Source organism: Branchiostoma belcheri, unplaced genomic scaffold, assembly GCF_001625305.1.
Source record: "Branchiostoma belcheri isolate BF01 breed outbred unplaced genomic scaffold, Haploidv18h27 scaffold9, whole genome shotgun sequence".
Lineage (NCBI taxonomy): Eukaryota > Metazoa > Chordata > Leptocardii > Amphioxiformes > Branchiostomatidae > Branchiostoma > Branchiostoma belcheri.
In genome coordinates this window covers 2,482,031-2,502,580 of record NW_017804575.1, presented here as the reverse complement: position 1 = coordinate 2,502,580, position 20,550 = coordinate 2,482,031, and the positions used below count along the sequence as shown (strand labels likewise).

Sequence of the window (20,550 nt, the reverse complement as noted above, 5' to 3'; positions counted from 1 at the left end):
TTTAGCCATGACATGAGAAAATGTTGGGCATAAAATTTTCAACTTCATGATTAGGACAACTGACGACGGATGGGCAGATAGCAGCATCTCACAAGAACAAGAGATGGACAAAATGAAAAGCTGGAAAAAATGTAGCTGTTAAAGAATACATTATATTCATCTTTTAAAAAATGTTCTGCCCTAGAGGCATTGCCAAAAATGTTTTTAATATGATTGTAGAAAAAAAAGATGACAAAAATTTGATACGTTTGGCATTACTGAGGTTGTCACGATGCAAAAAAAAAAGCAGAATTGGTATTGAAATATTTTGGTCGCAAATACACATTCAATAAAAGGCACAGTTAGAAGAAAGAACATTTAAGCATCCCAACAGGAAAAAGCTCTCATACAGTATGGTATCATAATATATCAAATTTAGGCACATTCTGAACGAAAAGTTGTTAGATCTTTTTGATGAGAAAGATGAGAAAACTGCATTTTGGCTCACTGAAACTGTTAAGAATTATTAAATGTTGGTTCTTGTGTTTGAGATGCTACGCGTACGAATGCACAGAGGTCGGGTAAAATTTGCATCTAAAACTTGAATCTGAATCTAGTCAAATTCAACAAACAGTTCTGTGATCACAGAAGCACATTGTACAGAAAATTTAGCCGTCTTTCTTGACATGAAAAGTTGGTAAGCATTTCCTAGCTCCCTTTTCATTGCCCCTGTGGAACAAAATGACAGCTACAGCTACATTGTACCTGCATAGCCTATACAGTAGTATACAATCTTTTTGGCAGCAAGTCTTACATGGCTATGGTATGTCCCAAGTCATGTACAGCTCTAATATTGCAATGTTGTATGTGTGCTACTGTATATCTTGTACATGTGTGCCATACATGTATGCCATAATGTACATACAATAAATAGTGTGTTAAAAACAAATATACAACTGTTTGCTTCCTGGGAAATGATATCTCAGATGATGACCTATGGAAAGATCTTACAATGGAGTAAAAAATATCATCATGACTTTACTATGGACTGTAGCCTTGGTCCCAGCATTCTCCAAGGCTACAGTTTGTTTCATGTTGACTCCAGGCTTATGCCTGGGGGCTAGCCTACTACATAACTATAATATATTCTTGTACGGAGATGCATGATTGTATATTACACTTTTTACTGCAGATTGCTGAACATGGAGGTATAACAAACTTTAGTCTCTGAGTATGCCGTGAAGACATCTGTCTGTGACCTAAAACTGATGCAAGACTTACACATTGCTTGTTACTGAGTCTTAGAAAGCATGTCGGCAGAAAGTACTGTGACTGCACAAAACCCATCGTGTATTGTGCATGGAACTTTGGCAGAATGTCTTTTGTTTAAGGTCTTATTTGTGTAACTAAGGATGACATCCCAAATGTTTTGTTTTTTTCAAATGTTGTGTAGGAAAACAGGTGAAATTCTGATGCAATGTTGACCAAACGAGGAAAATGGTAAAAAATCCTTATTTTGCACAGGTGCAGTACGTTCTGCTGACGTGTCTTCTCAAGAGGAACTATCATAATACCATAAAGGCAGTAAGTGGCAGTTTTGTTACAATAAGACAACACGATTTTTGGATTTCCTTACCTACAATGTTTTTCCACACTTCCCAAAGTCTTCTTCCGTCTTACTGGTCCACGTTCAAACCCTCTCTACTAGACGTTTCGAGGTGTCACAGAAATTGGATGTAACATCCTCTCATAGCTTGAGCACCGTCAAAACCTCCCCACAATTGTACATCAGGGCATTCGCTACAAAAAATCACTAACAGATTGCTGTCTTCTTTCCATCATTGTTTGTTTGCATAATCAAGATTGGGTACACGTTGCACTTGTTACCAAAGAGTAGATGTAGATACGATAAGATTCTTCATGTAGGAGATAGAATTATGTTAAAAGCACTGTGACGTCGGCGTGATTTTCTGAGACTAACCATTCCGGTGAAGCAGCCAAGATTGCATGTGAGATGTCCCCTGCACATACTGGACGTTGTCGAGAAGCTACATGGTTGTGTCTTGGTAGCTAAAAGCCAGTTATTCCCACATTAAGAACATTAAGTCATTGGTGCACAGTTGAACTTCAGGTCTAGAAGCTCTCCACGAAGCTTCCAGGGAACAGCCCGGTTTTGCCCGTTCGCTGGAGGGTGCCCTTGAACCAGCCGTCCTCCCGCTTTTTATGCACGTACACGATGTCTCCGACCTTGAGTTCTAGCTCTGCGTCCCCCTGCGGTGGGTATGGAACCACCGCACGAAACCTGCGGAAACCGAGAAACACAAGAAATCTGAGATTTCAAACTTCTTAGAGGTATCGTTGAAGAGGTTCATCAGTCACGTAGAATTATCAGTTAGTAGTATATTCATCAATCAGTGACTCTTTTTAAAGGTAAAAACACGTACCTCCAAATTTTTTATGTCTACTGTACATCTTGATCACGGAGTGACCTAGTCTCGCGAGAACACGAGACTAGGTCGAGACTTGTGTGGAGCTGCCCAAGTCCTACATGTATTTACCCCAACTCCACAAGGAGGCGGGGGAGGCCAGAAGATCCACACAAGTCTCGACCTAGTCTCGTGTTCTCGCGAGACTTATTAGGTCACTCCGTGGTCAAGATGTACAGTAGACATCGAAAATTTGGAGGTACGTGTTTTTACCTTTAAAAAGAGTCACTGATTGATGAATATACATGTACTCTTAGAGGTAGATATACATGTAGATTGCGTCAATGAATTACATCTGACATAATGAAACTTACTCTGCCATAATAATATGGTTTGTGCTTCATATTTTCAAAGGTTAAGTCCCTCTCACTATAGGACCACACTATTCCTGGCAACCACATCCTTGAATTCAGGGCATACTGAGTCAAACCCCTGTCAATTAAGTGAAAACCAAACATACAAACCTAGCAGAAAAGTAGCACCACCCAAAACAATACTTTAGGATAAAATAACAATTATTGATAAATAAGACTAAAAAGAATTGTGTTCTTGAGTAAAGAGGATTCAAGAGAGGATCCATGGGAGTTACACTCACCTCTCCCTGACCAAGGGTGCAGTCTGAGGCCTCCTGTTGGGTGTGGTTGGTACTGCAGCTGCTGCGGCTCCCCCGTTGTTGTTCCCGATGGCTGCGAGTGGGGAGGGGCCGACACCGGAGTCCAGGGAAGCAGACTTGTGGTGGTGGATCTCTGGGCTGTGCTGGCCGTCAGTGTCCACTGGCAGGGAACCAGACCTGGGAGAAGGGACACATGGATATAATATCAGGGAAATAATGTCACACCAGTAGTGCTGTGTACAGGTTTGCTGGAACTAATTCCGGACTTGTAAAAATGTTCAAGTTCAAAAACCTATAAATTCTTAACATAACGACTGTCTCCTCTGTCATGACCAGTACATTGTAACTTTTCAGTGATCTCTAAAAATGGTTAGATCACTTTCTTTTTTACGTTCACCAAAGGAAAACATATTGTTTTTGCTCTGTTTCCTCTTCTTCTCCAAACAAATAAGGTCAATGACCTGAACCAAACGTCTGTCACCATGGTGACTAGTGTTGGTTTATATCATGTTGCAATTTTATGGCAGGAGGGATTTATACTAGTACTCTTGTCTAACCATACATGTATATGTAAATGTGTTTGAGTATAGAGCAGACCATTTGCAAAGGTAAACATTTTGCTTTCAAAATGTTACCTTTTTAGTTTTTCTGATGTATTGTAGGAATATCAAAATGCGCTGTTTTACCTGCCGTGTGCTACCTGTGCCGGGTCCCCGCCCTGTGCACCTAGTAACTGCTGTGCGTCCTGAGGCACCGCCGCAGTCGCACCGGGGGAGGGGGGAGGGGTGCAGTCGGGGGGAGGGGAGCCAGACTTGGAGGTCTTCTTCTTCGCGGTGGCACCGGACAGTCTCCGGATGAAGCCTCCTTTTCTCCTGTCTTCTTCCTTTTTGTCCTTCTGCAGGAATATGGAGGATAAATACAATGATTAGTAACAAACTGATTATTTGCAAGTTCATGCCCGAGGGCTAATTGCAAGTACATTGTGCATGAACATGGGAATCATACATGATTTAGGGTCATAGCATACATGTTCAGGAACACTACACTACATGTAATTCAAAGATGGGTGATTATAACAAATTAACTGCATAATAATAATAATAGAATAAAATGCAGTGCATGACCATAAGGAAAAATGGTACAAAACCCAGAAGTTCTGCTGCACTACCAAGGACAGCCACCAGGAGACCCGAATTTGACCTTGACTTCTGTCTTTTCAAGCCCTACTCACATCATCACAATCCATAAAGGCCTTCTTAAGTTATGTTGACCACAAATATGCAGAAACAAACAAACAAACACACACACACACACTAAGACAGAACAAACACAATACCTCCATTCTTCATGTAGCCTACAGTAGGTAAGAAATACATGATTGTATGCTTACCCGCTCTGGTCTGGGTGGAGCAGCGACGCCCCCTGTGGCGCCCTCCGGGGAACTGCGACCAGCGTTGGCCACCACGTCAGGCATGGCCGTCATGTTGGGCGGAGTGACAGTGGCTGCCGCCGACGTGGGTGCGTGGGGGGTGGGGGTGTTCTGCAGCGACGCCCCACCGTGTTGGGAATGTGCCTGTCGGGGGTTGGGGGAGGGCTGGACCAGGACGCGAGCGCCGCCGTGGCGCATCGCCTGGGGCTGGACGGCCTGCACGGGAACAGTTCTCGTTTGCGGCTGAGGCGGTACAGCCGCCACCGGCCTCATCAGGACCTGGCCCGGGACCATCGGTCGCACGTTCACGTGATGCCGCGGCGGCTGCTGCTGCTGAGGCGGCACCTGGAGGTACGAATGAATACATTTTGTAAATGAACGGGTTTCATTCAGTATCTCTGATACAAATACATGTAACAGCCTCGCAGGCCTGAATGTCACTGAATGGTACAATAACAAAAATTCGGAGACCTGAGATATAAAAATACATGCATTGAGATCTTGTAGACACCTTGGTGCATGAGAAGAGGGCACTGTTACCATAATTATCTACAAGATCTGAATACATCTGAGGTCTCTGAATACTTGTTATTGTACCCTGCAGTCTTACTGTTGTCTTTCAAGGGAAAAAATACATCCATTTTTCACTGAGGTAATAAGTCAATGCAGCTTGCACTTACTGCTCAGTGGAGTGTTATGCCTAAAGGTGGTTTACTATTGATGCCAAACAAAAGCACACCTTTAACCCATTTAAAAATCGACTTTGGTCAATTAACATAAATCATTTATTTCTTATAGCATACTATTTCAAGTTAGAAACCATAATTTCAAATTGAGTGGGCAAGACAAAAAAACATATGGGAAAATGGGGAAAACTAATAGGTCTACTCTCGACATAAAAAAATTGTATGTAATTGGGGTCGACTTTTTTTCTGTGCAATATTTTGTTATATCATTTATATTGTTTTACTGGTTTTATTTAGTTTTGTTGTTATGCACGTGGTTTCAGTTAGTTTGTTCTTTGTGCCATGCTCTCTTTTGTGTGCATTCTTGAAAGAAACATTAAAAAGAATGATTTATAAAAAACAAACAAGAACACACCTGCGCGTTGGGTACAGTGACGACCTGCGGGTGGTGGGCTCCGTTCATGCCGCGCATGTGTGCGACGGTCCTGTTCTGTGGCTGGGCCAGGGCGCGGGCCTGGGCGACTGTAGTCTTGCCGTGGATTACACACGTACTGCTGGCAGGCCGCGAGGATTGCACGGCGCCGGCAGGGTTGCCGGGCTGCTGCGGGACGCGGCTGACGGGGACGGAGGAGCGGTGGGGGTGAGACGACTGCATCTGGGCTGGGGGAGACACCGGGACAGGCACTCGAGACGTTCCTGTAGACGTCTTCACAACCAAGACCTAAGGAAAGACATTACCAGGAATATTTACAAGAGAACAGATATATTACCTTCGGGTAAGGAGATATCCTTCTGTGGTAATGTATAACGTTAATTGTTTTCAGTTGTGTATGTCTGTTAGCAGCTATAACTCGTGGTGGGTTGGACAGATTTCTCTGAATTTCAGTATAATATTAATATTAGTTATTGAGGTGCAGATGATGCGGTTTGTTGGGGACATTATGTATCATATACTTCCACGAGGTTTGGAATCTCTTATTTCTATTTTTGTATTTCATTCACATTTATTTTTTCAATGAGCATTGGAAAAAAGATTCTTATGATAGTCCTCTGCTCATAGAATAACAAAACAAGAACAATAATGAAAAAGTAATCTAATAAGACTATTTCATGGACAAACATAGGCTGAAACAAACAAACGAACCTGTTGTGATGCAGCGTTGCTGGCCGTCACCACGATCTGTGGAGGGGGTCCCCCTGCTGACTTGGAGGTGCTGGAAGACGCAGGTCTGCCTGAGGCAGAGGGGGTAGTTCTGGAGGAGGGGGTAGAGGAGGTTGGTCGGGTAGGGGGTGCTGAGGAGGCGGGGCGGGCAGGAGCAGAGGACGTAGAGCGTGTGGGCGTGGTGCTCGTCACAGCCCTGTACAAGACAACAAAAACAATGGTTGAAGACCATATGACACCAAAACAAGTAAAATACATATACATATAAATATCAAAAATGCACATACACTAGAGAAGTAACATTTACATAGCAAATTAATGCATAATGTTTACCTTTGGACATGGTCTGCCCTGTTAATTTTTATTCAAACACATTCACATACAAGTACTATATACTTAGTGTTACTATATGGTGACAGGAGTAGAGCAGACAATGAAATTGCAACATTATGTAACCCAACACCAGTCACCATGGTGACAGGCGTCAACAAATCATGTCTTTGGCCAGGTCAGAGGTTAGTGTTTGGAACAGAAGAGGAGGAAGAAACTGAGTAAAAACAATATGTTTTCCTTAAATATAGTAACTTGAAGGGCAGGAAAAACGATTGTACAACGTTTATCACTCAGGTGTCAGACCAATTGGAGCTAGAATTAAAAAAGGTCGGTCAGCTCGAAAAATCTATGCCCCTTGCAGGGGTCCACCCCCATAAAAAGGCTAGTGTCAGCAGTTTTTTTCTAGGGTCGGTCTGGAAGCAGGAAATACAACATTTTTTCATAGGCCTTGTAGGAGGAGTTTATGTGGCGTAATGGTTAGAACGTTGGACTCGGACCCAATAGGTCCCGGGTTCGATACTTACTCACTGTGCGTGGTGCGATGCTGTGCCCCTGGTAAAGGCACTTTACACGACTTCCCCACCTGTACGGTGGAGTGACACCCACCGAGCCTCTTAGGCTAATCTGTCTAACTGTGTGCCAAAAACACACTGAGGATTTGGTGCGCCAATGTGTCAACATCAGCACATTTGCCACTGTTAATTCTTTTTTTTTTGGCGACGTCTCAGGGAGGAGCCTAACAGTACAGTATTGTGTGCAGTTTGCAAGAATTCTAGGAATGGTACAGGCATTTTGTTCACAGGAATGGAATGTCCACAGGCATGTCTCTGACCCACATCTATGCCCACATTCCTGGAAACCCTTGGGAAGATCTATCTGCCCAGGATGGCCCTACTTTCTGTGACCCCGGGGCTCGTTCACTATACACTCAAGGGAGGAGTGCCCTATCTGTCTAGATTTACAGGTACCAAGGCTTCCTCAAAATCATGAAATGATGGCAGTGCCATGCAAACAATAACCCTAACAGCAACCACCGTCGCCATGGCAATGTACTATGTTTTCATTGCCAGTCTTGTTAGGAGTTTCCTGTAATACCTGGTGAGAGGCTGTACATAGTTCCCGGGGAACATGCCCATCTGGCCGGTGCGCAGAGATGTGCCCTTGAACCAGCCGTCCTGCATCTTCTCACACACCAGGTAGATGTCTGCCTTCTTCAACTCAAGCTCGTCACTCTTCTGCGGCTTGTAAGAGTACTTGGCAACGTACCTGTCCCGGAGGAAAAAAAACAAAGAGAATGATTAAAGCTAAACTCTTCACACTGTTGTGAATGTTTGGAAGGCTGAGCTAGTAGTACGTTTTTGCTGCATGGCACACTCATCCCAGTTAGAGGTTTTTGTCAGGGCATTACAACCATCCCTTAAAGGCATCCAGTGTAGTTTTTAGGGCTTGGAAACCCGATTTTTCAAAGTCAATATTTTGTTCAATAAGTTGTTCATCTACATACTGAGTTGAAACCACACTATCCCAATGTATATTGACCCTCTTGGAGCAAAAATTCCAAAAGTTCTGACAGAAAATGTAACTGGAAGGGCCCTGGGCTGATTTTTAGGGTACCACCCAGAAAATAAAGGGCTCATCATGGGGCTTGTTTCTGCAGTTTTAAATGCCCAAGGTATGAAAATACTGACTCAAATGTGCTAATGTCAAGCAGTATGTGTGAATATGACAAAGATTGCCTTATTCAGAATATCTCCATTTTTGCTGCCATGAAATCACATAAACATTGTATGATCTACTGCTAAATGAGTCATCATTCTGTGTCATCTGCAGTAACTGCATTCTGTGTCATCCGCAGTACTGAAATTACAGTATTTCAACTTCATAATGACTTCTACCAACACGGATGAACTTTCAAGATAAAGAGGCTGTTTGTTTATTTTGTATTGCCAGGAAACTGCCTTTAGCCGTACCACACCAGTTTTGTACGTTAAGTACAAGCTGCGTAACACTAGACTGTAATGTTTGAACCACTCACGTCGGGAAGGACCCCTACTCTTTTCGATAAGTACGATGGAATCTTTGACGTGCTTGAGGTGTGGCTTTCCTCAAACACCGAGAGGCTCACAGGCTTTTGTGTAGGCAGGTTTTTCTTGTTTTCAATCTCATGGTGTTGTTAAAGTGTTCTTATGTTCCCTTCAGGGCATTCTTATAGGATGAGCCAAACATCAAGACTGTATCAGCAGGTTGGTTCTTGGAAACCACTTGGAAGAGAGCCTCCTTGTGGGATGAATGTGAACTGCAGCATAAGCTAGTAGGGATTTTGGTTGGGTGGGAGGGGGGCAGGGGAAAGTTGCAGATCTTTTTATAGCAACCAACCTGATATGCTGAGGTTTGTGCAAGTGCCTGGCCACACACCTGAAATAGGAATAGGAGATGAAAGTCGCAGCATCTACCTTTTTCTCTCTACATCCTCTAAATGCACCTGCACCCAAACGATATACTTTGTTACAGTTCTAATGTCCTAGAGACTCGTGCCTACATTTCTCTGGAGTTTTCTCCAGTGCAAGAAAGCACAGCGACAAAGATAGAGACAGGGGGCAAAGAAGGCTTGTTTTGGCAGCAAGAAAAGCTGAAACCAAAAGTTCATTATTAACCTTAACGTAATCTGAACTTGAAAAGGAGATGATTTGTAACAAAGTGGCAAGCAAGTTAGGTTGCTATGATAGTGCATGCATAAGGGATATGAATACATGTGTTAGATATGTTATACTGCTACAATTGTTAGTGTAGAATCTTAGTAAATGCTCAGTAGTAACTGTTAGTGCATGCTAAGCATTTTGTGAACAGTTGAAATGCGGAATCATTTCTTTACACATGGCTTAAAAAATCTGTTCTTGCACACATATTTTCATACATATAACTGATGCATTGCAAAAAATTCCATATGAAAGGTATGTTTCAACTTTCTTTTCTTCTTTTTTTTAGGTTGCAGGTTGAACTCACATCCAACTAATGACTTATACAATGTAAATGCACTGACTTTTTTGAGTTTGTATACTTACACATTGGAGGGACCCTGGCTGGGAACTATTGTTGGTGATGAAGGTTCGGCCGTACTTTTTCTTGTTGGGCCATTCGCCTGCAAATTCTAACAAATACAGGAAATGTTAAAATCCTACAATGAATGGCTCTGTTCCCAAGGTGTCACCAAAATATCTGGGTGTCAAAATTAATGACTTCGGTCACAGGTAAATCTACGTAGTAAACCCTTGCCAAAGACAAACACTGACATTTTCAATCTACCAATATTCTCCAAAGCTATGTACTTACGACTCCAAATCTAGGCCAATATACATGTATAATATGGAGCGTTTTACAAAAGAGAATGTATTCCAAAAAACAGAATCATGACAACACACCATTTATATCTATATTCGTCGTAGTTTCTTTTAGATTAGACTTTGTACATATATTGCTTTCAATTGTCATTGTTGCCATACTTGTTCATTTATCATATAGCCAGAAGACGTCGACCAATCAGAAGGCTTCATTTCTCATTGGTTATGAGGCTGTTACCTCAAAAGTGGTCAGTTATTAGAATAACCGACCACTTTTTGGACTGTACCATTATAAAGGGGACAGGAAACTAACAGTAGTGTTAAAACTCGTAGTACATATATTTACCTATCAAATTTCAATTTTTTACATTCTGTAGTAATTTAAACAGAAAAAGACTAAACATAATTTTTGACACCCCCACTAAAGGTGGTACTGTTCCAATGTCATGTGGTCATCCCAGATGATTACCTAGATGATCTGTTTTTCTGTCCATTCCATCATTCTTGTTTCACTGATTTTTCTGGCAATGTAGGAATTTCATAAAGGAATTTGTGTCAAATAACTGTGTCAGTTGGATATATCAGGCTATGTGATAATAATGTTAATGTCCCGCCTTATCCTCAGTGAATATGGTGAGATAATTCCTGGTCGCTACACTCACTCGGTGGTTTATTCGGTGGTTATTGCACCTGACCAGGAATTATCACAGTATACAAACTTCGGGGCGGTGCATCAATCCTTAGGTCATTCAACTACATGACCCTGAGGTCCACACTCTTGGAAATCAACAATTAACCGTTGAAGAGGCCACCCAGGTGTTTAAGATGAAATAAATTAAATATAAATGAACACTCACAGTTGCAGTGCCTAAGGTGGCAGCAGGTTCAGTTTGAGAAGTGGCGACGGCCGCGGCTGCTTCGGCACCCTGTAAGAAAGGGCAAAAACCATGCAATCCACAGTTAGCAACATGTTCAACACACTTCTTACCTTCGCCAAGAAGGTCATGAACCTATGTTTTCAGTAGCATTTGTCCGTTTTTTTTCTGTATGTTTGTTTGTGAACAGCATAACTCAAGAAGCTTTATATGCATTGTCATGAAACTCGGTAGGTCTTGATGAGACCTACAACTGCAGACATCATCAGATTTTTGCCCCCCGGTGGCTTTTGTTGGTACTGCAGCAGAACTTCAGGTTTTGATATCTCATGATCTGGACATGCTAGGGTCATGAATTTTGGATGGTAGATAGCGCTTGGGCTAGGGAAAATAGTGACACGAGTTTGATTAGAATTTCCAGGTGAGCTAGCCAGTCTAAGACTAACTCAGTTGCTCAGGCCCCTTTTCCTGGTCTGGTGTTAAGTGGAGGAGTGGCTAGGCTCGAAGACATATGAGGGAGATGTTGTAGTTTTGATCCCTGGCATTTGCGTGACTCTTGAATTGCACTGGACCTATACCATTATTACGTCACAGTTTGTTTACCTGTTCTAAAGAACATTCTAGAACGGTCAGTTAAAGAATAAAGATCATTTCAAAGTTTTCAAAGTAAGGTATGTCTGATTTTTGCTGCGTCTAGTTGTGTTGACACAGCATTACATGCTGCATGGGTGATTTAGTTGTGACATTAGACGAAAGTAGTACTGTATTAAAAGCCTTATATTAGGCTAACGCTACACAAACATACACCGCGCTACGCACCCCTGTACAATATAGACGTCGATTGACCGGCATTCCTTGCGGTAAACAAACTGTGATGTAATAATGGTATAGGTCCATTGGAATATGGATCCACATGGTAAAAGCATGATTTCAATGTTAGACTAGCCGGTGCGGCGAAATGTTCTCTCAACGGACAAACTCCCTTGGCATGCTTATCTCTCTATTTAGCTGATTTCTACTCATTCCAGCCAAGCCTGGTAGAGGCTAATGTAAGACAACAAAACACACAAAATGAACTTTAAAATATTGGGTTGCTCAGCTTCTAGTGGAAAGGGGGTATTTATTTAAAAAACCATCTTGGTATATATTAATGTTTACCGAAGGAAAACATATTGTTTTTCCTCCATTTCTTCTTCTTCTGTTCCAAACACTAACCTCTGACCTGGCCAATAGCCTCTTTTGTTGACATCTGTCACCATAGTAACTGGTGTTGGGTTACATAATGTTGCAATCTCATAGTAGGCATTTAGACTCCTGTCACCATATGTAAGTTATGTGAATGTGTTTGAGTAAGAATTAACAAAGCAGACCATATCCGAAGGTAAACATTATGCATTTGCTTTGCAAATGTTACTTTTCTAGTTGTACATTAAGCTCTCAATACACTCTCTCACTCTCAATTCTAGTTACTTGAAATACTGGTACAGTTTTTAGTTTTAATCCTTTTATGTGGCCTGACGTTTACAATGTTTGCTTAAAATTCCCAGGTCACAAACTGTCACTGAACGTGATAAGATCAAAGAATTTTACAACTCAATTTTCAGCACAAAGGTTTGGAATGTGTAATCCCTGCTATAACTGAGTGTGTGACAGCCTTATCTGATGGGACGTCATCCCTACAGCAAGTTAAATCTGAGACGCACTGAAAACGATCTCTGAGATAAGGCCACATCAATTTAATTTGTTGGTTCTCTGATTCGCCTCTTCATTAAAAAAAAGATTCTGGTTCTGAATCAACTGAAATATCCTCATATTTTTGCCCTTAACAGTTAACGAAAGTTTCTTTCTAGTTATTACAGTTTTTCCATCTATCAATGCAGTGGTTTGATTAAAAGTTCAAATTCATTATCTAAATATTAACCCAGCCTTTTGTGTTGACTTCATGGCTCTTATCGTAGCATTAAATTTTGGAGCTATAATAGGATGCCTAGACCTAGATTTTTATTTTTTTTTGCCCTGTCGCTTCATATTTTTTATGAAAAAATCCGAGAACCAACAAATTAAATTGGTGTGGCCTGTCTAGATTTTCTGCGGAACAAGAGCAAGACTATGCATGACCGTCCCTTTTAAAGATTCCTGATGCTTCTTGACGTGAAAGTCATTCATCATAATGTCAAAGGGAACAAAGTTGAGGGCTTAAAATACCATCTGCATATGCAAGTTAGTGCAGGTTAAATTGGAACTGTGCAGGTATTTCTGATGTCTACCTGCACCTAACCTGTACTGGTCCATGTACTGGGTACATACAGGTTAGTGCAGGTAAAATTGGAGCTGTGCAGGTATTTCTGATGTCTACCTGCGCCTAACCTGCACTGGTCCATGTACTGGGTATATGCAGGTTAGTGCAGGTAAAATTGGAGCTGTGCAGGTATTTCTGATGTCTACCTACATGTATACCTAACCAGCACTGGTCCATGTATATGTACTATTGAAACTACAGTGCAGTATACAAATGTATGCAGGCTAGTTTGATCTAATAATAAGTTGTATATACATTGTACTTCCTAAATTCTGAGTGGTGCATGTAAAACTTATCTAGTGTAAGTAATTTTCAAAGGTTAGCTTCACCCAATGCAGGTATGCAGAAAAAAAAAAACGATTTTGAGCCCTGTATATACTTAAGTTAAAAACCTGTTTCCTTGGAACAAGAGCAACACTATGCATGACCGTCCCTTTTTAAAGATTCCTGCGGCTTCTTGACATGAAAGTCGTTCATCATAATGTCAGCGGGAACAAAGGGGTGACCTCCGATTAAGCTGTCAATCAAAAGGGGAGGTCAGGAGTGACATGTGGGGATCAGGTGGGAAGGACAATACTGGCTGAGCATGTCTGCCCTAGGGTCAGCTGGGGATCATGTGCTTTTATTCTTCTCTACACTCTGGGAAGAGGCCCGGATCAGGCCAGCAAATAAATTTCCCATTTTACTACTAAATCTGATGAAAGCTGGGGGATATTATGAGTTCCACGTCGGTGGGTAGAGTAGAATATTAAGTTGAAGGTTGAGGTACAATTATAGGGGCATGTTGGGCCTAGGAAAAATTGATGTTGTGTTTCTGATTTCGGCCCTGGCAAAATTGGGGTTGGTAGAGAGGGATTCTCTCATTATTTCAGCTGAACTGATGTAACAAAATACAGTTTGCATCAGAAAGAGATGCATGTAGCAAGGCTATTTTCTAAAAAATTGGCACATACACGTAACATCCATGTCCATAATTTCACCAGGGTCCATAATATCGCCACCTTCAGAAACAGTGAGCTTAAAGATATGTTTACTGCAACATACCCTAGGTATGTACATTTGAGGTGCTGGAGTGCATACCAAAAGTATGTTGCAGTAAAAATATCTTAAAGAACACTATTTCTCAAGGTGGCGATATTATGGACCCTGGTGATATTATGGACACGGATGTTACATGTAATGAAATGCAATGTTAATGCAGAAACTTTCATAAAAACTAATAAAATAAGAAATAAAAACCACTGCAAAAGTAAAATGCATCAAGTTTTCATCGTGTCCTGAGATGACCTGTCCCAGGCAATCTTCAAGGCGAGGAGTTCCCAAGGAAATCAAATCTAAGACTTGAAAGGTCAATTTTCTTCACAGATCCTTGAGACACGATCCTTGACCTAACCCAGCCGAAGGAAAATATATGATCGATGATGGTGTCAGACTATAGAGGCTGGGATATTGACTTACGAGAGCGCTGGGGCCGCAGGGTCAAGAACGTTTACTGTTCAAGGAAAAGGTTACAAATGTATGTGTTCATAAGCATTGATTGCTTTGTTGCACATTCCCAATAGGAAAACAAAACAGTGCAAATAGATTTTTAGGATGTGTGTGTGTCTGAGTGTGTGTGTGTGTGTGTCCGTGTGTGTGTGTTTGAATGTGTGCATGTGTACGAGTATGCTACATTGTACTTAAGCAGATGTTTTGGTTTCCAAAGTACTGTATGAAATGATTCAGTAAGACATGGTTTTACATGTACCTGTGACAATGTCTGATAGATCTTACCTGTGTGACAAGTGTGTATTACATGTAGGTCTGAGTGACAGGTGTGCAAAAGGCATGTTATAATTCAGGTAATAGGTGCATGGTAGTTTTTACCTGTGACAGGTGTGCTAAGGTTCTTACCTGTGTGACAGGTGTGTGACAGGTGTGCTAAGCTTCTTGCCTGTGTGACAGGTGTGCTAAGGCCCTTACCTGTGTGACAGGTGTGTGACAGGTGTGTGACAGGTGTGTGACAGGTGTGTGACAGGTGTGCTAAGTTTCTTACCTGTGTGACAGGTGTGCTAAGGTCCTTACCAGTGTGACAGGTGTGCTAAGGCCCTTACCTGTGTGACAGGTGTGTGACAGGTGTGTGACAGGTGTGTGACAGGTGTGCTAAGTTTCTTACCTGTGTGACAGGTGTGCTAAGGTCCTTACCAGTGTGACAAGTGTGTGAAGATTGTTACTTGTGTGACAGGTGTCTGACAGGTGTGCTAAGGTCCTTACCTGTGTGATACATGTAGGTGTGTGACAGGTGTGTAAAGATTTTACCTGTGTGACAGGTGTGTGACAAGTGTGCTAAGGCCCTTACCTGTTTGATGCATGTAGGTGTCTGACATGTGTGGGACAGGTGTGCTAAGGCCCTTACCTGTGTGACAGGTGTGTTAAGATTTTACCTGTGTGACAGGTGTGTGACAAGTGTGCTAAGGCCCTTACCTGTGTCATACATGTAGGTGTCTGACAGGTGAGTGACAGGTGTGCTAAGGTCCTTACCTGTGTGCCAGGTGTGTGCCAGGTGTGTGACAGGTGTGCTAAGGTCCTTACCTGTGTAGTAGGAGGTGATGATGAGGAAGGTGCACTGGATGAGAGGGTGTTGGAGTCTATCCTGGCAGCAGCAGTGGGGTTACTGGAACTGATCAGCACAGGGGCACTGATCTCCATGGAATGCCTGCAACAACACATCAGAGATGTTATTAGAATAACCGACCACTTTTTGGACCCTACCATTATACAGGGGACAGGACACTAACAGTAGACTTGTAGTGTTGATCTATCAAACAACGTATTACAGTTAACCAACAACACATCAGAGATGTTATTAGAATAACTGACCACTTTTTGGATCGTACCATTATACAGGGGACAGGACACAAACAGTAGTGTTAAGACTTGTAGTATTGATCTATCAAACAACGTATTACAGTTAACCAACAACAAATCAGATATGTTATTAGAATAACCGACCACTTTGTGGACCGTACCATGATACAGGGGACAGGACACTAACAGTAGTGTCAAGACTTGTAGTATTGATCTATTAAACAACATATTGTAGTTTACTAACAAGAAATCAGGATGTTAGACTTCTGTGTTTTGGGATTCTTTTAATGCATTAGAACTACTCTGTATGGTCATGGGGAAATACCAGATTGAATTACATCATAGAATTAACTGTAAGTTACTAATGTAGGATTTTATGATGTCACTTACTGTGGTATTACACCATGGTCTATGTTTTATACCATGATTCCACAGTACACATTCCCAGTGACATATCCTACATGTACCAATAAGGGCATACCGGGTGACAACCCAGTCGATCAACTGAACACCAATCTCTGCCCACCCACTTCCAATCCTTGCCTAAGGACAAGATACATACAATACTTCCATTCAAAAGGCCTGGATGGTTGGCAGAGAAGTTTGGTCATCCAAAAGAACCCAACAATCGGTAAAAAATATGATCTTACATCCTAATATCTCGTTGGAGATTAGGTGATGCTAATCATCATTAGGCCACACCAATTATTTAATTTGTTACCCTCCATGAAAATGGGGGTACTGTTTTTACTCCATTTCATGTTTGGTCTGATATCTGAAGATCGGTGAGAAGGAACTGTACGATATTTGGCAGATTGATGGATGGGGCCTTGGAGATTGTGTAGGTTGACTTTGAGCCCCTGGTGGTTGACCTTGGTACTGCAGTTTAATTTTTTTATTCTGTTGTTTTCGCATTATGGACTGTTTGTGCGATATTAAGGTAGCATGTAGTTGTTATTACCATGGTTTAGTGGTTTAAATTTGGGTCCCCTAGCTGTTTGCGTTTGATATTTACAAAATGTTTAATGTTGGACTTTTTGTGTTGAATGTTTGGAAAATCTGGGGGATGGTTTGGTATGATTTTTGGTATGTGGGTAGTTGTTGAGTCTCTTTGTGTTTTGAAGTGCATTAGCAGGTTGTCGCATATTTTTATTGCTTAATTTAAAAGGATTTTCACTTTTTCACCCCTACTTCATAATAGGATGGTCTGTTTGACCCAAAAGTTGGGACAGAGTGTTTTTGTTTATACCTCCAGCTGGCAGGCAGCCCTATCTATTTTTACCCCTAGACAGAGTGCAGGAAAATAAATCTTGTTTGTCTGGTCTGCAGGTCATTGACCTACATGTACAGGCAAATGTAGCCTGGGTACCATCCCCAGTAGTATATTCGCAAACTCTATAACAGTTATAGAGTTTGCGAATATACTACTGGGGATGGTACCCAGGCTAAGGCAAATGACCTGCTGGCCAATACAAAGTAAACAAACCATGGTAACAAGACATTAAACGCCTGCACATGACAGCTTGATAAATACAAAGTGCCACCACAAATCATTCTGCTGATAAAAACAAAGTTTGACTCATAATATCTCTATTGAAATACACCAAAAGATTACAAAATAACAAGCTATTTCATGGAGGGATGATGTCTACGACTTCTCCTTGTTGGTTCTCGGATTTCTTCAGAAAAAATATGAAGCGACAGGGCGAAAAAATAAAAAATAAAAACAGGTATAGGCATCCTATTATAGGCTTAAAATTGCTACGAAATGAGCCATGAAGTCAACACAAAAGGCTGGGTTAAAATTTAAACATTGAATTTTTAACTTTTAATCAAACCACTGCAATGATAGATGGGAAAACTGTAACAACTAGGAAGAAAAGGACTTTCCTCAACTGTTGGGGACAAAACATGAGCATTTTTCAGTTGATTCAGAACCAGAATCATATCTTTCTTTTTTTTTTGCAAATCAGAAAAAACGAAGAGGCGAATCTGAGAACCAACAAATTAAATTGGTGTGGCCTTAGATAAGTTTATGTTCTATAATTATGTAATAACTAAAACTAGGAGAGTCGGAAAAGAAGACGTACACTGTAACAGTGACATTGAGTACTTACCATAGTTTTGAGTTCCACAGTTTTGCAAGGAGGGACAAGAAGACATAAAGCAGCAAGCAAGAGTTAGAACAGCCACGGAGCAAGACACCAACAAAGCAATGACTACAGGTACACACACACACAGGTAATAATCTGAAGATGGGATACATGCAAGAAATAGATAGCACACTCAAGTACCAAAGACACACTTCTCAAAGTTATAAGTTACTTCATAAACAATCTCTACTCAATATTCAAATATACTGAATATATAGCTAAGCGTGAAAAAAGAAGAACCCTATGTATTATCCTGTCTACAAGTTACACCTTTTTTCGAGTTTGCCCCAAGAAATTTGTCATATTCAATTGATCGACAATTTCTAAATTAGGCCACAGCAAGTAATTTTTATGGATGACATCAGTGCGCACATTAATGTTCGCCTGATTTTGAGAAAAAAAAAACAATAAATTTTGTTGCCCTCTCACAGTGGTCAACATGCCGAAAATGGGCAAAGATGTCTGTTGCCATGCCGGGAGGCAGATAACTGAAGAGAGGAGACAAGAAAAGGCTCTGATTGAATGTTTTGTTTCTTACTTTGATGCAGTGATATGTGATGCTGGCTGTATATATGATGTTCGCATTGAATAAAAACCATTTGTGCAATGATTGAGTCAACATTTTAAAATGTAGGAACCTTGTTTTTTTCCACCCGCCTTGTTTTCTTTTCGCCCGCTCGCATTAGATTTGGAGTCGGTGGAGGATGTCATCCATAAAATTTACTTGTTGTGGTCTTACTGAAACTTATGGAAATATTTTGGTTGTTAATGGTTGCCCCATTGTTTCTCACCTGTGGTTGCTCTGTGGATGAGAAGCTTTGTTGGAAGTGGTGAGGAGAGTGAATGAATGTCTCTTGGCTTTGTCCTTCTTGCTCTTGCTGTCGTGGTTGGACGAGGAGTTAGCCTGGCTCCCAGACGCCGCGCTGGACGACGGCGAATCCTCCGGGGACTGGCTGTCTGTTCTGGCCGGGGCTTGTCTGCGGGAAGGAAGGAAGCAAAAAGGCAGGCGATAAAAAACTATTATCATATAGTCAGAAGACGTCGACCAATCAAAAGGCTCCTTTTCCCATCGGTTATCAGGCCCTAACATCAAAAGTGGTCACTTATTACAATAACCGACCACTTTTGGACCGTACCATTATACAGGGGACAGTACACTAACAGTAGTATTAAGACTTGTAGTATTTATCTATTAAACAACATATTGTAATTTATTTTGAACAATTCATTTGAACATACAACACAATTAAAAAGATATAAATGAACTTTAAACAGAAATACATGTAGACTAAACATAATTCTTGACACCCCACTAAAATCGTCACTAATTTAATGTGAAAACTGATACATGTACATGTACTCTGCAACCCAATGTTTTTTTGCCTTTTACTGTTGTTGGGGAGACATTTGGCTAAGCCCTGTTAAGGTCATTACGTGTGTTATACATAAAAGGCTCTTTAGATACATGTACTAGAAAATCTATAATCACAATACCATATAAACTAAGAAAAGAAATCAAAATCAAACTTACATATTGGGTTCTGCATCAGTTGATTCATTCCTAGATTTGGATTTCCTGTTGAGAATTAAAACGGGCATTCATAAAAGGCATGACTGAAATTGCCAACTTCAACAAAATTTCTCTCATCACTAGAAAACTGTATGAGAAAATTCTGAATCGTTACATCCTTGCAGAATTGTTTTATGTCATTCAGCTTGCTCCTTTAAGCTAATTTATGCTAATGATATGCTTAGTTGTCACCTCACTAGTTTCCCACGTCGGCAGAATGTACTGCACCTGCATGAAACCCACAATGTACATTTTGTATTGTGCATAGCTCTTCGAAAGAAGTCTCATATGAGGTCTTATGAGCATATAAAGTTAACGTCCAGTCTAAAGTTTCCAAAGGTTATGTCGAAAAAGTTGTCGTTTGCAACAGGCAAAATTCTGATGAAACGTTGACCAAACATCGAGTGAAAAACGTGAAAAATCGGGGTTTCGGGCAGGCGCAGTATGTTCTGCCGACATGCTCTTTCAAGACAGTGTTCCTATAATTGCCCAGACATGCTAGGCTTTAAAAAGTGCTGCAATCTGTATTTACCTGTCTATAAGACTCTTTGCTGCTTCATTCATCTGAAAATGAAATTAAAATCAAAAAATTAAATTTTAACATTTTAACATGTGCTTTACACAGAACTTCATTGTGAAAAGCATTTCTTTATAATACTAATTTATACTGCATAATGTATAATATATACACAACAATCAAGCAACTTTACACTGTTTTTGCCCCAACCCCAACAAACAATCATCATCATCTTCTTTTTCGTCTTGGCTACAAACAAACAA

The 20,550-nt window shown here is 41.0% G+C and overlaps 1 protein-coding gene across 1 annotated transcript in view; it reads right to left on the bottom strand.

Moving 5' to 3' along the window:
• Window positions 1-1,459: 1,459 nt before the first annotated feature.
• Window positions 1,460-20,550, bottom strand: part of LOC109487612 (E3 ubiquitin-protein ligase SH3RF1-like) — an 85,136-nt gene continuing 66,045 nt past the window's right edge. The window contains exons 5-19 of the mRNA XM_019791617.1: window positions 20,303-20,334; window positions 19,732-19,776; window positions 18,992-19,177; window positions 15,624-15,895; window positions 15,294-15,355; window positions 10,884-10,952; window positions 9,751-9,836; window positions 9,065-9,103; window positions 7,784-7,954; window positions 6,338-6,551; window positions 5,609-5,914; window positions 4,469-4,852; window positions 3,765-3,973; window positions 3,061-3,255; window positions 1,460-2,281 (exon numbers count right to left, since the gene is read on the bottom strand). Of these exons, the coding sequence (XP_019647176.1) occupies window positions 2,113-2,281; window positions 3,061-3,255; window positions 3,765-3,973; window positions 4,469-4,852; window positions 5,609-5,914; window positions 6,338-6,551; window positions 7,784-7,954; window positions 9,065-9,103; window positions 9,751-9,836; window positions 10,884-10,952; window positions 15,294-15,355; window positions 15,624-15,895; window positions 18,992-19,177; window positions 19,732-19,776; window positions 20,303-20,334 (2,439 nt within the window). The 3' untranslated portion in view covers window positions 1,460-2,112. The remainder of the gene's footprint in view (window positions 2,282-3,060; window positions 3,256-3,764; window positions 3,974-4,468; window positions 4,853-5,608; window positions 5,915-6,337; window positions 6,552-7,783; window positions 7,955-9,064; window positions 9,104-9,750; window positions 9,837-10,883; window positions 10,953-15,293; window positions 15,356-15,623; window positions 15,896-18,991; window positions 19,178-19,731; window positions 19,777-20,302; window positions 20,335-20,550) is intronic.